Raw genomic sequence first — 16,266 nt, forward strand, 5'->3', positions numbered from 1 at the left:
TCGCCACATATTTGTCCGTTTCTTTTCGGTTAACAAAGCTCTTATGAAGGCTAAGAACGGCTCAATACTGGAATTAACGATAATTGAGGATGTTCTTGATAAAACTTAAACGTTAATTATAATTTATAATTCTGATCGGTTTTTTGGGGATCAGAGCTTGTAATCAGCCTTCGATTTTGTCCTAGACCTGTACTCATTAGGTTATTTGACAATCTATCGATTAAATGTTGATAACATCCTTAAAGGTCGATGTATGTAGACCAAGAATTTTTTTTCGTTGGTTTCGTTTTTAACCCTGGCTTAAATTAAGATGATTGCCACTTTCAAGAACTAGGAGGATGTTATCTTTTGACCTGCATTAAACTATTTTTATCGGGAGGATGAGAATAGGTTAGGTCCGACAATGTAGACTCGTCTTTGTCCTCAACTGGTGTCGAGAAGAAGTCGAGAAGTCAAGGCCTGGTTAGGATGTAAGTCTGAGATTGAAAGTGAGACCAATGTTACATCAGACAACCTCGATGACCTGTAGCCTTCTATCCAGTCTCATTCTATCCTTACTTTTTTACAATCTTAGCATATTTGCATCGTGCCCTAAACACACATTCCTGCAATAAACTCGCTTAGCTGGAAAGGAATAAACGCGGGAATACATTATCTTCGTTAAACATGAGCCGACAGTGTAAGCGAAACTGGTTTAGTGAAATAATAAACTGAGTGCACTGAATTACTGGGGATTTTTTTTAGAGACAACAAGTAAATGCTGAATAATCCGTCCCACGTGTTGCAGTGCAAAACAGAATGCAGGGTGCTCGAGATGGAGAAAGTTTTTGCCGAGCGCTAAATGACTGCCGAGAAGTGATTCGGCGCCTGGGGTCTGTATACAGGCTCCGCTTAATTGACACCATAAGACACAATGGACATCATAAGACAAAAATGATACCATAAGACACTGATGACACCATCAGACACAAATGGGTCTCGAGGGAAATATTCTGCTGTCTGATTGTGGCAGCTGTTGCTAGAAAAAAACTTTCTTCGTCTCTCACTTATTCTCTTTTTGCCCATTATTCTTAGTGGAAGGGGCGGACACATCATTTTCAGCTGGCAGTTCATCTTTTTATTGTCCATAATGTGAAATCATATTACAGGGTATTTTTTGTAAACGTCTACTGCTTTCATTACCTGCTGCTCGTACCATATTGTTAAAAAAAAATCACAAAAATAGAAAGTAGTTTGGCTGTCTCTTCCCTCGATTAACCGATGACATTTATCACTAATTTACACCTTCGTGAATTTTTCACCATCTTGCCAGACAATGAAAGGTCGCAACGATCCGCTGTTGGCGCGCCGGTTAGTTCTTGCCGACGACACCACTGACCCAGGTCGTTGACAATACAGCGCCACCCACCCCTGACCTCTGCTTCCCATCAAGCACTGTCTACCCGCTACCCGCATGTTTGGCGAGAAATACCAAGATTCTTGCCGTACAGTGGGGTGTACCTTCTCGAAGAGACGATTTGCACGAAGTGGCAAGAGCTGTTGATGTTGGTTAGCTGCTTGCGACTTGCTGAGGTGAGAGGTGAAAGGTGAGAGAAGACCTATTGTCAGTTAGTAGCAATGGTCAGCTCGTCCTAAGCTTGAATGATTGGTCGATCTGAACATGAACGTGTACAGCACGGGTTGCATGCAGAGTTTGTGATGTGGGCCAGTAGACCGATAAGAGGCTTGTATAGGGACAGGTTGTCAGGTAGGCCTGTACTAGTAATGCAACTGAGCTCCCGGCGCGCCACTCTTCCGGTTGTAAACTAGGCTTTCGACTACAACAGGTAAGGCGGCTGTGTCAACAGTCATCCGTGCTCACCAGGCAAGCGACAGCCACACAAGTTTCCCCCCATTTAAAAGGGTTACCCAGAGAGGGTTATGTTGTGTAGCAGGAAGAAGAAACGACTGACTCAGGGTAGATGAGACTCAGGTGTGGCCTTGCCCCTTGTCAGGTGCCCCCACCCCACTACCTCCCGAGGGCATGCGTGACAGGGCGGGTGTGACACGGCTGCTTACCTGGCGCAGGATATTCAAGCAGAGAAATGGGTTTGGGGTGTCTGCCGCTCCTGGCTAAGCGGGCTGACTAGTTACCCGTTTCATGCCACCCCTCACCTGCACACAAAGCCCGCGTAATTTTCAGCGGCCATCTTAACATACACAAGCTTATGGTGCGATGTTAGCTTTCTGTCGGGTGGAGCTCAGTGACAAGTAGAGAAGGTTGGTGATATTAGTTTGCTGTGTGTGTGAGCGTGTGGGGAACGGGTATATATGTAGAATTGTACAAGTATGTGTGAGACACACACACACTGTGTGGATGGTTGTGGGGGCGCGTGTTTTCAAAAATTTCCCTGATGCAATGCAGTGTTCATAAAATATTTACTTTTATGTAAAAACTATCGTAATTCCGAAGCCAACGGTCTTCAGCAACTGAAATTCTATCCGCTTTCATTGCAAATAATTCTTTTTCTGATTCGCGATTTCATTTTTTGCCGACTTTATTATCTCGTGCCTCTGCGATCGCCTGTCAAGGCTGTGTACCGTTCATGACTACTTTGAGAAATTTCAGATCATGTTTTATTTTAATAAATCATTTTCTCTGACAAGCTGTTTCTGACCTGATTCTGGTTTCTACCTCCTTGCAATTATTCTCCAATAGGGTATTTTCTGCTCTGCTTTTCAGAAGGACCATTTAATAATGTTTATCTGTATTAACATAGGTATCTCTCTGTTTTTGAGTGTCTAACATAGTTTCTTCGTTTGTAAACATACAGTGGGAGACAGCTTGTCAGTAGGCCGAGAACGATTAATGCGTTTGAAATTTTTAAATGTTAAATTGAGTGTACACCAGTTGGAAGTTCTGAGTATATCATGGCAATAAGAAGGCGGAAGGCTCGCTTGGTTTTTCAATCAAGTAGAGGGCTAGCTAGGAGATCCACACATCATCGGCTTCGGTGCTTGTGAATCATCTTTATTCGTTCGCCCACATTTGTTTCGAGCATCATCTTTATTTTTTTTTTTTTAAAATTAATTTTGGTTGTGAGGATCTTATATTTTTATATATGAAAGAAAGAAAGAAACAAAAAAAAAAAAACCTTCATCGACCAGCGTGTTTTGAAGCTAGTGGTGGTTGCCTCTTGTAAAACAAAGCAAAAGCGTGTTTGTCCGGGGAGTTGTTTACAGATGGGGAAGCATCCTATCCGAAGACCGATAAGCGACAGTCTCCTTGCTGATACAGCATTATCTGGCCGCCCCGGGATCCGAGCAGTTGCCACTGCTGGTTGTCATGGCGAGGGTAAGTAGCTGGGTATTTGTCGCCGAGATCGTGACCATCACTTCGATCATAGGGCGTCGCATGCAACCTTGACAACACCATCACCTTCAGCACGACCTCCCACAATGTTGTGCACCCGTCAAACACTAGACATAATGTCCTGATGACTATTTCCGACCATAACCAGGACCTACCTATACCGAACTTTTTTGTTTGTTTTAGTTTATTTATGTTTGAACTAAATCCACCTGCTCTGTTCATTTATAAAATTCTTTTGTAAAGGCGGTTTTTTCTTTTCTAAGAATCTGGTTCCTCTTCTACAACAGTATGCAGTAAGAAGATAGGGAAGATAGAATGGTTTGTGGAGGGTAGATCGCAAGGGGAGATCACTCTGCCTGTTTATGCAAACACCGCCCGCCATTACTCCGGTCTGAGCAGCAGCTCTTTGCGGCAAATGCTGTTTGTCTTAATGCACAGCAGCACGACAAGTGCTGTTGCTGACTCCTCGTTATTTATTCTCGTCTTGGGAGAGAAGGGCGCTAGCAGCCAATGTGTGATCAATGCACGTGTGGCATCTGCACGCGCACAGGCCCGTGCTGCTGGGTACAGTGCTGCCACAACCTGGTCTTGCTTTCCAGGCCCACTCATGTAGGGAGTACACGAGATGAAGAATCACTTAAAATGTGGACTTTGCCCAAGTGGTATGATTAAAGGTTTTGTAAATATGGATGTGTGCATCCTGGGGAGGGGAGAGAGAGAAAAGTTGAGAATATTTTACTTTGCTGTTTGATAAAAAAAAAAAAATTTCCTATTCTTTCATGTTTCTTTTATATCCATTTTTGTTCATCACGAAAGTTGGGTTGTTTAGAAAAAGGACATCCCTCAGGCCAGTTCAATTCAAAACAAAAATCCCTACCTTGACTGAAACAACAAAGGTTGGCAGGTAACTGTCAGGTGATCAAGTTGTTCTTTTAATCTCTCTATCGCTGTGACTTGCTTTTTGAAGCAAACCCCAGGCAACTTGAAAATTTGTTAACATGGTATTTGAATAGTTAACTGCTTTATCAGCTAGAGCCAGTGTTTCCACATCCAGCGAAAGGTGTGCAGGCGTGACACGGTGTGCCGCGAGTGAAGACGTTTGAGAAAAGATCGAAGGCGCAGTAATTCTGAGATGGCATTTGCTTTTGGACCTATGACATTCAGTGGTGCCCGGACTATAGCGATTGGTCTGAGTTCAGCTTTGATAACATCTTGCAGTGCGCAGGCGCGTGCTGACGATAGCGAAAATAAACAGCGTCCACCCCATTGGTAAAGAGTCAGTGATCCTATGACCTCCTTGTACACTTTGACCTTTCCTGCGCAGGTGAGCTGCGATCTTGGAAACCATTTTACTCATCGCTGTCCTCTGTTTACCAGCACCTTCTCGTAATCGTGTTTGACATTGGCACTAGATATGAGAGTACATGTACACGCACTGGACTATCAAATGGCGATTAGAACTGTCCCATTGTCGTCGGCGTACAAGAAGAAATAACATGGGTGAGCATGTACTTTCGCTTTCCCTTTAGTCCGCATCTGCTCTTCCCCTCCTCGCTCATTTAATGGTACTGCGCAAAACTCTAACACTAAACCTTAACTAAGCCTAACTCGTTAAACTCAAAAAATGAGCCAAAACTTGAGTTAGTGTTAGCAGGAAATGTCCTTCTGATGTTTTGCTCGGCAGAAATGACAGATTAATGAACAACATTGACATCGAGGCTCAACTTACAGGAAAAAAAATTCGTCCTCCGCTCACCTCCCAGCTCTGGCACATCCCTCCCCACTTCCCCCCTGTGGTTCCGAGATGTGTTTTATTGCCGTCCACAATATTCCCCTTTCCCCACAGCACTACTCTCAGCTCTCTCTCTCTGGTACCTAACTTCACTACAGCCCCGCACTTGTCTTCCTCCACCCTTATCCCCTCACTTGCCGGGTATTCCCTGAGTGATACGTCTTCCGTCTTGCCTCCTGCTTCTACCCTCGGCTTTTCCATTTACACGCATCCGTCATCCGCAGTTGTACACGTCACACCATGTCCCACGTGCATTCAGCGTGAAGGTAGATGCCGTTAAAAGACGAATACGTTCTTGTGCCGGAATCTTGAAAAAGGAAAAAAAAAAAAAAAGACGAAAATACCTGCTGGTCTAAAACAGACGGCTGTTGAGCAGCTGGATGTTTTAGCGAGAAGAATTTTATCGCCTGTTGGTGGCTGATTTTTACCTACAGCATCATTGAAACGACGGGAAGGGAGGAATTGGCGAGGTCTTTGAAACACTCGCTGCATTGTGGTGGAGGAGAACAGACCGGTGGGCTGGCACTGGAGACTAGGAAGGCAGCAGCCATGCGTACCTTCGTATCCAACTTGATGCTCCCTTTCAGGGGGTGCAGGTATTGATAAGGACTCCCTGTGGGATGTTTTTGGCAGCGGGCTCGGGAGTGTTTCTTGGCCCGACTGTGAGAATGTGCATGTGTGTTTACTGTCTCTGTGGATCCCTCCATAACATATTTGTAAACTGCTGCCAAAATGTGGACACGCATCGCTTTTCCGCAGAGAAAACTTCACGAATGTTATCTCAAGAGAATAAAGTTTATAGACACCTTACAGAATCATGAACTTAAAATATACAATATACGATACTTATGGAGGTTATGAATCCTTCTCCTACAATATCGTTTTGCAAAAAAAAACTTGTAATATATCAAAATCATTCGCATATCTGGTTTTAATTTTTTTCTTACCTCTTCTTTACATTTGAGTCATATTACTTCCTCGTCCATCATCATCATCATCATCATCATCATTGTCCGTCTCTAAGTTGTCTTAAAAACAACATTCTCTGATGTTCTTTAGGCTTGCTTGACTATTTTATTTCTCTCTGTTCTTTCTCCAACACAGTATCTACTGTTGTAGTTATTCTTGTCGTGACTGTCGCATTCTACATTCATATGGCCTCTAAAGAGTTAAAAAAAAAAAGGAAAACCCCTCGATAAAAACGCAAACCCTCGAAAGCAAACAAACTTGTCAAAGTAATGGAAAAGATTTATCACTGACCCTAAGTGCTTTTACCTTTGTTTAAAAACAAAATTTCAGCCATCGCTGTGAAATAATTGGACCACTCCAGCTGATTCCCGCAGACTGCACCCGGGAAGGTATGCAGTCATCTTGTTTGAGGGGAGATCCGTCAGTGTACAACGAGTTGCCGCGAAATGCTTTGATGCCTCGCCACAGCCTCGGAAAGATTCTCCTACAGCGCCGGTTATCTGATATGGAAATAAAGAGAGTTTTTTTGTGTGTGTGTGACCAAATTATCCTCAGCATGTAACGGTCGTGGAAAGTTCTTGAAGCTTAGTTGTAGCATGTCCCAGAAGAATGAGTCGATGAAGTGTGGCAAGTCTTGGTGCTGTCAGCACGACCCTGCACCCGCTCTTGGCACGTGGAGCGGCTGATAAACACCAGGTTGTACTGTCATCATCCTCCATCATCGCCGGCACCTCACGGGGTAGTTATGGCTGATTCGCGTACTGAAGCAGCGAGGTCTGGTATTCCCAAACAGAGGATGCTCAATATGATCAAAGTGTGTAATTAAGACATTATTATGATGCAATCATCGTTGTTGATGACTTATCAGTCTGTAGATGTTTGCTTTGAAGCTGGAAAATTTGTTTTGATATAGCCATTTTTTACAGAAATGTATTTAGTTTACAAACTGATAGCAGCAGGTACCTCTTGCAGCTATAATAAGCTACATATTGTGTTGGCTCGAGTAAGCTTTCAAATGTTCAGCCAACAATTTTTAAGACAATTCCAGACTTGTAATAATGAGATGAACATGAACCACACATTTCTTCACATTCTTAAAAAAACATTGACAACAGCTGGCAGTGGCACACTATACATTCACAGAGGAAAAGCTATTTTATTCTAATCTCTCTACTTTCAGTTGAATTTCAGTAAGTCGGTGTATTTTGTTATATCAAGTATGTGCTTGATCACAAAAAAAAAAATAAAAAATAATAAATAAATAAAAAAAATAAAATAAAAAGAACAATAGTCATTGTTCACTGTTCCCAAGCCCATTTTCTGCTGCTAAAAATTTGTACAAGTTTTTGCTTTTAGAGAATGGAAAGTTATCTTCAGCATCTTATCTGGGTCTTGAAACATTTTGTTGATAAACATTTATCTGATTTATGAGAGGGCAAAACTTAGGGCTCCCATGACTCCTTGAAGGTCGAGAAAACGAGGCATCTGGTGCACATACATCCGGGTCTGGGGAACCTTGAGCATGTTCGTGCTTGTGGTACAGGGAACTCGCCTGACTACCAGGAGACTTATTTCATGCCACAGAAGTCGTTTCACGCCTCGTCACGTCTGGTGGCGTGAAAACACGATGTGCGCCGGGCAGGTGAACCGAGCGCTCAGGTGAGGAGGGAGCACACCGGCAGATGTCTCCGCGGGAATTTATCGACGGATTTTCAAGTACTGTTGGCATTAGTTGTAGAACTTTCGGTGCTGTTGGAATGGTGTCTTTTTTTTTTTTTTTTTTTTTGCAAGCATGGCACACCGGTCAGGTCTCCTTAGTTCACAACATTTCAAACATTGCTTGTTTTTGCTTTGGTCTAAGTAGTTTTTGTGCATTTAGTTCAAACCTGGAGATAAGCAGCAGTGCAAAGTTTCTGTTTGGTCTTCCTTGATGTGTTTGTGTGTGCGCGCGCGCACGTGGCTGGTGTGCGTGACAGTGTTAAGGTGTAAACTCGCTTTTCGCCTCGTCAGTTCAATTCGTTTTTTTCGTTATTAATACTTCGTCATTAATACTACGCCTTCTGGCAGGGAAGTCAAATTATGTTCACGGGTGCCCCTGGCTTTTACATTTAGTCAGGTTTTTTTTTTTTTTTTTCGCCCTCCCCGCTAGTGATATGCTCTCCCCCTCATGCCTCTCTTTTGCACGTAAGCCACGAAAAGTCAGGAGCCTAGGGAGTGGATTCTTGGCTTCATCTTCTCCCTAGCCATGTGGTCACATTTTGCAGCGAACAAATATCACTTTTCCCCTTTATGAACTGAGTACATATACCCATTTGCTACTTCTTTTATGTAAAAAAATAAAAAAGTAAGATAAGCAGAAAGAAATCGAATCTGTTTGGTTCGTTTCTGAATAGGCTCCAGCTTTGGTAGGTGTGTCTAGTTCAACTACATCTTCGACACAAAATTCTCTCTGGCTGAGAGGGTGGATCGCGTGACACAGTGTAATGGACTGCCAATGAAAACAGTCTTCCTGTCGGGAGGTAATTTGGCCCGCAGTTACCTAATATAGGAACAAACTGCTACCTGATGTAGGAGACATTGTCTCTTTTTGGAACCAGAGTAAAAAATTGCATGTCATTGCTTGTAAGATGTGCGAGTGGGAGAGATAGGCTATTCTTGAAATTTTGAAATTGAAACTGTATGAAAGGTTGATATTTTGCTTACAATCAGAATATTTTAGCTAGAAAAGTTTTTTTTTTTTTTGGAATAGGGTTTAAAAGAGGGTTTAAGAATATTGTCTTAGGTCAGTGAAAGAGAAAGGGAGGAGGAAATGGTGGTTTAACACCGAGCCAGCACTACCCGCCACATCAGGGCCAAACAGCAGGCCTTGTAAACAGACAGCCAGATGTAGATAATTTCTGTTCAGACTTGTAGCTTAGTCATGTGCTTTGAACTGCAGCGGTTGCTGTCGCGAACGGGTCTTGTGGGAGTCTGCTCCAGACATTGATCACAGCGTCTGTTTTTTCGTATATATTGTTTTTTTAGTTCACCGAGGACAGAAATATACTCACTTAAGTTTCTAGTTACGAGTTCGATAATCTTTACTGGCGAAAACCAACCGTGCGTGAAATGATCCTTGTCTAGGCCCGGTCCCTGATGTAAACCGTCTCCTCGTTACTATGTGCCGGCGAGCTCTCGACGGACTCGGTCCTTGCAGGCTGTCTGGCACGTCCCGTGGAGGGCTCGTGCAGCTCGGGCGGTTAGTCTTGGAGAGGCTGGCACTTCATTAACGAGCCCTCTTTTGTAGTGCCAATACGCATCGCCGCATCTTGTGGACCAGTGGCCACGATATCGAGCTTTAACGATGCAAGGCACTCGGCACAGATCCTTGCATCGGCCACGTGGTACTGAAGCCGCTAGCCTGGGGTTGAGGGTGGGTGGGATGTGGTCCTGGTGTTGTCAGCATCTGTAGAAGTGCTGTAGGATCGAGCCCCCAGGCGCACCGCGCCTTACAATGCACGTGATGTTTGTCGATGGTTTCTGGGCGGGAACCGTAGCTGCAGGTTCCTTCCCTCGTGCAGGCTGACAGACTGTACCTAGCAACGCGACGCTGGATGAAGAATAGGATGAGCTGTGTGCGATCAATCTTGGGAACCAGCAGGTGGCGAGGGGAGAGCTTGTGAGCCCTGTGGTATTGTGAGCCAGGTGAATGTGAACTGAATGTCTCTGCATATTGACGAGGCAACATACCCTCGTGACATCGACTTGCATGTCTAACATTCACCCTCCATATTACTACCGCCCGGAACTTCCAGCTTTTTTTTGCAAACTCGCTTGCTTAAAGGACTAGTTGGGTGCTAAAACTCTGTGTGATACATTATTTTCCAAGTTTTTGGTTCACTATTCCCCTGTTGGTTTCGTTAGCGCCTGTCACCATCAGATAGGGTTGGTTGTCCTGGGTTCAGCTCTCGTCTCGGGCAAGCTGTTCTTTCTCAGCATGTGGCATCTGTTTACAGGCATGGCTGCCTTGCCGCGATATAGTCTTAGTTGATGGGTCGGAGTAAAAACACCAATCTACCCGCTTCTCCTACCGTTTTCGAGATACACGCCTACAATCACCATGCAACCCTATGTCTTTTTGGAGAAGTAAGCTGCACGAGATTCGAACCGGCGTGCCTTTCGATTCGGACACCAGTGTTTTAACCACTCTATTTTATTATTATATTATTATTATTACTTTCATCAGTATTTGTGGCTCAGCCATAAAGTTCTCTGATTCCTCGATAGTTCTCTGGGGATTTAAAGTTTTAATACCTGACTGGTATTATTACAGCGCCACAGGCAAAGTTTTTTAAAGTGGTATTAGACTGTGAACGGCGATTATTTTTGAAATGCCTATTTTTTAATTTTTTTTTTTTACATGTGGACTGGGAAACGCTCCAGGCTGGCAATGTTTTGGTTGGCGCATTGCCACGTTGCGTGATTCTGGCTGAAAGGTACTTTTATTATCTGTCAGACACGTGGACCCTCTCGGGTAATCGCGTGAGTCACGTGACCAGTTAGCTAGCACCGGAGATGTCAGGTCAACATGGAGAGTCCAGAACTGGAGGAAGTGCGTGTGTGTGTCTGTCTGTGTGTGGAGACAGATCGACTTCGTCTGAGTTCCTAGGAACTAATAAGGTCATTGAAGATAACTCGTACAGAGTGTCTTGATCGCCGTCCAATGAGGATTGCCGATATGGGCTATGACATTCTAAGTATCTGACAAGGCGAAATGTCGGGGGATTAATTACTTAATTAGGGCAGTCAGGAACTAGAACTTTGAATGTTTTCGGCTTTTTTATGTTTCAGGCATCAAAACGAAGCTTGTCTCAGGTTTAGTCTTTTTTTAAGAGCTCTTTGATACTAGATAACTTCAGTGGTGTTTACATTTCTTAAAGATGTTGAGAATTAGTATGTTTTATTATATTTGTTAAAAGATCATTATGTTAAGTAGAACTGTAATGTAAGACTTTGTTGTTTGTGGGCAAAAGAACCGGAGAAACTGACCGACGCACGCAGTGTATTTTTTTCACTCGACCGATACCAATATTATTGAATATTTATTATTAGCTACTCGTGGACTAATTAAAAAATGTCTAATACTAAATTGAATATGCTGCTGAAAAACACTGTGGAGAAAGAGAAGGAGGCTGTGTGTGTGTGGTGCGTGATTAAGCTTTAACAAGGTTCGCCTTTAAGTGACACTGTATCAAAATCCATCTTAAAGAAAAGCAGCAGCAAGATAAACCCTCGGCATTAAGGCTGTAACGGAAGCTTAGCCAGCCATGATATATCTCAGCTTTTCTCGGCTCAGCTACCTGCAGCCATTGATTTGTCTGTAACCAAACCTTTCCCTTTTGCATTTGCTTGTTTTTTGGTAAACAATTCCAGGATGTACCTGAAGTTCGGAGAGCTTTAGTTTGTTGTTTCAGCTATTCCCCAGTGACTGAGGCTTGCCTGCTGACTTGTGTTTTCTCACAGTGTTCTTCCCGACAGAACAAGAACAGCCTACATGTTTTATTTGTCAAAAAAAAAAAGTGGCTTATACACTGCGCAGTGAATGGCTTGTTGTTTTAAGGCTCATCTCTGTCCATCTCAATTTGTCCGTGCTTACCTGGGAACATACCTGTTCCGATTGGCAACAGAAAGATGTTGATATTATGTCTAGCATTAAAATCCATTTTTTTAAGTTCTGTCTCTTTTTAAAACACTTTAGCTGTGCGTGTCGGTTAAAAAAAAAAAAACTGATTAAAAATATTTAATCTTCACATTTTTTTGTGTGCCTACCTTTCACCCACAATCCATCTGTTAAGCTTATTCCACACCTCTAAAATAATGGATATAAACAGTTTTACTCCAGAAATCGTTTTCACTCAGTAAGCTTAGCCTTGTTTCGCTCTGTACATCGTAGTTACAACACAGGATTGCCTGGAGTGAGCTGCCCCCTTGCATACATTTACCTCCCTTTTTTGAAACATTTCTTTAGCCTTCAGTTACCTGGCGTCGGTTAGCAAAGCCATCTTGGTCTCATCACAGACATACTATAGTGGATTCTCAGTGTGTAGCTCGTTATGTTCGTGGAAAGATCACATCCAGGCATGTGATGATTGCGAAAGAGGCTAAATGTGATGCCTGGTGCACGGATTGTGATTATCTGCACAGCACATGGAGAGAGAGAGGGAGGCTGGTGTGTGCTGTCCCTCTCTCTCCAAAGGTTCTCGGTGCAGCCCTCGGTGTTTGCCTGCTGTTCTCTAGTCAGCTTCCAGCAAATAGTTTATTTGATACACTCTACTGCATGTAAAGAGCAGATTTGTTTGCACACAAATTTCGATGTCTGCTTCGATCACGAAGCGATGTAAAAATAGTAACAGTCGTGAAACTAGTTATTTATAAAAATGTAATTTCAGGATTGTTCAATATTATTTCACAAAATATCTTTTGTTGCAGATAATGGCGACAGACACAAGATCATCCTCAGAATGTCAGCGGAAAAATACCGATTCCTGTCCGTCAGGTAAATTATTTTATTTTAAACAAAAAAAATTGACAGTTGTCTTTTTTTATTACTGTCGTTTCCGACTGTTTGCTGCAATGTCTTATCTTGATGCATAATAGTCATTGATGTACTGATATTGGTGTGTGTGTATATCCTTCGTGAATAGCTGTACGATCTTATTACTTTGTTAGCAAATGAGAACATTTTGACAAGTAATGTAGAAGAGCAAACAGTTTACTAGATGTAAGGAAATAAGCTAACCAGCCAGAATCGGTAAAAAGTTGAGTAGTTTACCTGCTGCAGGAGCAGTGAATGTTAATCGTTCATGGTGACTACCGTTTCCTTTTATCGCCTGTACCCTCCATGATAAAAAAAAAAAAATAAACTGATAAAAAAATAAAAATCAAGTAATCTTTTCCGCCGAAGACCTGCTAGATAGGAAAGGGAAGTCCCAAGCCGGCCTACACCCAGCAGAATCCAGCTCACGAACTACAAGTTATATTGCCTTTCTGTGGCCATATAAAGGATTAAAAAAATAAGTTTCTTCAGAGAAGAAGCTTGCCTCAGAGGAATAAAGCGGTTTTGCCCGCAGCAGAATCTGTTCTTGTAGCATTTGTCCGAGGCAAGCCCACTCCACAGTGTCTTGAAGAACTGGTTCGTATCGATATGTGAAGACCGTAACACTTCAGACTGGCTGCTTGTTGACCGAGCGAATTTAGCTATATATATATCAGCATCCGATTTAGACGATTATAATACAATATTTGTTCATGATATCAACGAAATGTAGCAGAAAGATGTTTAAATCAATGATAATGAAAATATAAGTCATTTGCATCTTTTGCATTCTGTAATTGAGAAGAATAAATATACACACCCACGTGTTCTTGAAAAGACCAGAAATGGTGGTTAATGCATGATACTGTTGGCTTATCTAACCACTCAACAGGTAGAATCAGTCTTAATACACGGGCCTTATCTCTGTAGGGATATGGGCTTCGATCCGCCTAAGACTCGTTTCTCAACAAGAAGTGCAGGACTTGTGTTTTCTGAGAAACATAGTTGACTTCATAAACCTTATCAAGAAGCCGCCAGAAGTTTCGTGGAGATGGCGGAATGCGGAAACATTGAAATGAAAATCGCTGAGTTAAATTGTTTAATGGGACACGAGCAATGCAGAAATGTTCACATGGGTTACAGGAACTGAGTAACTCTCTGTGTGTTTATGTGTGTGTTTGTGTGTGTGTTTATGTGTGTGTTGTGTGTGTGTTTTCGATAAGGTGTTTAGGGACGAAGTGGCTGTGACTTCGTCACGTGGCTCAAGAATGTTCTCGCGGCGTCTTCACGTGACATGCACGAGCCAGATTCATACTAATCTCCTGATGAAACCATGAAGGAACATGCTGATGTCCATGAACGGGATCCCTGTTTATCGCAGCCTTGAAGACATATACTAACCCCCATGATGAGAGCCAGATGGTAGATGATAATAGCCATGATGGGGGCTATGAAGATACATAACAGCCTCCATGATGGAAGCCCTGAAGGTGCGTGCTGTCCTCCACGATTGGGAGCCTCCGGTACAGTACAAGGATCTACACTATTGTCCGGCCTGAGTGGCAAGGTACTGCCCTTGTCAGTTCTGTTGGCAGAAAATAATGTCAGTCCTTCTTGATGACAGTAAATACAGGATTGTTTGACAGAAGCTTTCCGTCCTTGTAGTGTTTGTTTCCGTTACCGGGTTCGGTTCGCCGTGTGTAGAAACCGTCACGTGTGTCCAGCATGATGAGAACTGACTGGCACAGGTCAAAGGTGTCCTTAGAAATCTCACTGACCTCCTCACTGATGCACCAATTGTCCGCATCATTATTTTCCCTCCCAATTTCTCCCTCCCTCATTGTTTCTCCCCTGTCTGTGTCGTCCTCTCTTTTTTCATCTTCTCCCTCTGTTCCTTCTATCTCCTTCTCCCCTGCTCTCTCTTTTACTTTATCCAGAATGGCCTGGTGGTACAGTGTTGAAGCTCTTCTACTAAGAAATTATCGAGGATTGCAGGCTCTGGCACACACTGGATAAGGCATCTGCTCACAGGACTGGAATACCTCGCCTTGATACTGCCTCATTATCTGACTCGGGGTACACACACTCTCTCTCACTCTCTCTCTCTGGCTTCCACTGCAGCTGCCAGTTGATGGAGTTCGTGGTCTTCTGCATGACTGGGTGCTGGAGCTTTAGACAGACGGACAGGTAGTTTATGGTTTCCATCCACTGCATCCCTCGTGCTCATTGGCATTACTTCCTCTTGCCAGACCCGCCTTCTTTTCTTTGTCCCATCGCTCACCAGTCAGTTCCTCCTCCGAGCAAAACACAGAATAAAAATTTGTTGTTAGAAAGTCCTTTGTATCGAAAGTAAGGCTGTGTCTAACCTCTCACCTCTCTCCGTCTGACAGGCCTGCAGTTAGCGGCTAACAGAAATCCACTAAAAAAAAATTTCGAGAACAGTAAGATAAGAAAGGAGCGAGACATGGAGCATTGTAAACTTTTAGTCACTGAGTCTGCCTTCAACACTAGGTATTTATTTTGTAGACATTTATTATTTTTTTGTGTTGTCTTCAAGAAAACAAATTTTATGACTTTCTCATGCGTAAAAATAAACTGTGAGGTGATGGATTGATAAAAAAGAGAGATTGATATCAAATCACACGAGAGAGAGATTGGGAAGTGGACCCTGAGTAAAAGTATCTTTTATGGACATTGATGTGGAAGTAATGCTTATATACCGACAGTCCTTATCGCCTTGTCACGCATGGCATGCTCTCATGCCACAAATCAAAGGTTCTGACACTCGTAACTGCTTGAGCTCTGACTCGCAGACTAACAATCGATGGAGTTTTCTCGTCTAGAGCTCTCCACCGCTAGGATGTTGCTCAACTCCAGCTGTCGTTTCACTTACCACGTCTGCAGCAAGAGCGAGATAATTTCATCTGGAAATTGATACACGGGTTTGCAAAGCGCAGCAGGAAAAGTGCAAAATCTTGTCCTAACCACGTCTTTATGAACCGCCAGCGACCTTTGACCCTCCGTCCGAGATGACAAACGGCGCGCGCACAGGACCTGTCTAGCATTGGTGCTTCTCAGAAGTAAGGAACGGATGTGATTTTGTCTCATCATTTTGGACACACTCTCCTCCAGCAATCAGACAGTGAAGTATCTCTACATCCTCCTCAGGGCTGACGTCACCAGACCAGTTATATTTCTTCCTTTCCTTCCTGCTGCAGGGTGAATATATCAAGCATCGAGCTCCAACTGGGACGAATAAATATGAGTAGGGTCTTTGAGGCAACGGAAAGAGATCACATTATTTTCCATAGTATTATTAAGATGAATAAAATACTACTTAAGCTTCTCTGCATAAAGGGGAAATAACAAAATATTTTCAGATACACTACTATTTTATTTCCGACATTTTTTTTTTTTTTTTTTGAGGAAAAATTTTATATTCGAAAATTGTAATATGAGAGCATTGGAGTGGTCTACCAAAGTCTGTTTCGAAAATATATTTTAAAAAAAATGACTGTAGAGTAATCCCTCCTGACAGTCAACCTTATGTTTTTGTAGAATTGCACCCGACACAAAACA

At 42.9% G+C, this 16,266-nt stretch overlaps 1 protein-coding gene across 1 annotated transcript in view; it reads left to right on the plus strand.

Annotated features, from left to right (window-relative positions):
• The window catches only part of LOC112557748, a 109,432-nt gene that overhangs the window by 64,348 nt on the left and 28,818 nt on the right, over positions 1-16,266 (plus strand). Inside the window, exon 2 of the mRNA XM_025227763.1 lies at positions 12,582-12,648. Within this exon, the coding sequence (XP_025083548.1) occupies positions 12,582-12,648 (67 nt within the window). The remainder of the gene's footprint in view (positions 1-12,581; positions 12,649-16,266) is intronic.

The sequence above is a fragment of the Pomacea canaliculata genome, linkage group LG2 (assembly GCF_003073045.1).
Source record: "Pomacea canaliculata isolate SZHN2017 linkage group LG2, ASM307304v1, whole genome shotgun sequence".
Classification (NCBI taxonomy): domain Eukaryota; kingdom Metazoa; phylum Mollusca; class Gastropoda; order Architaenioglossa; family Ampullariidae; genus Pomacea; species Pomacea canaliculata.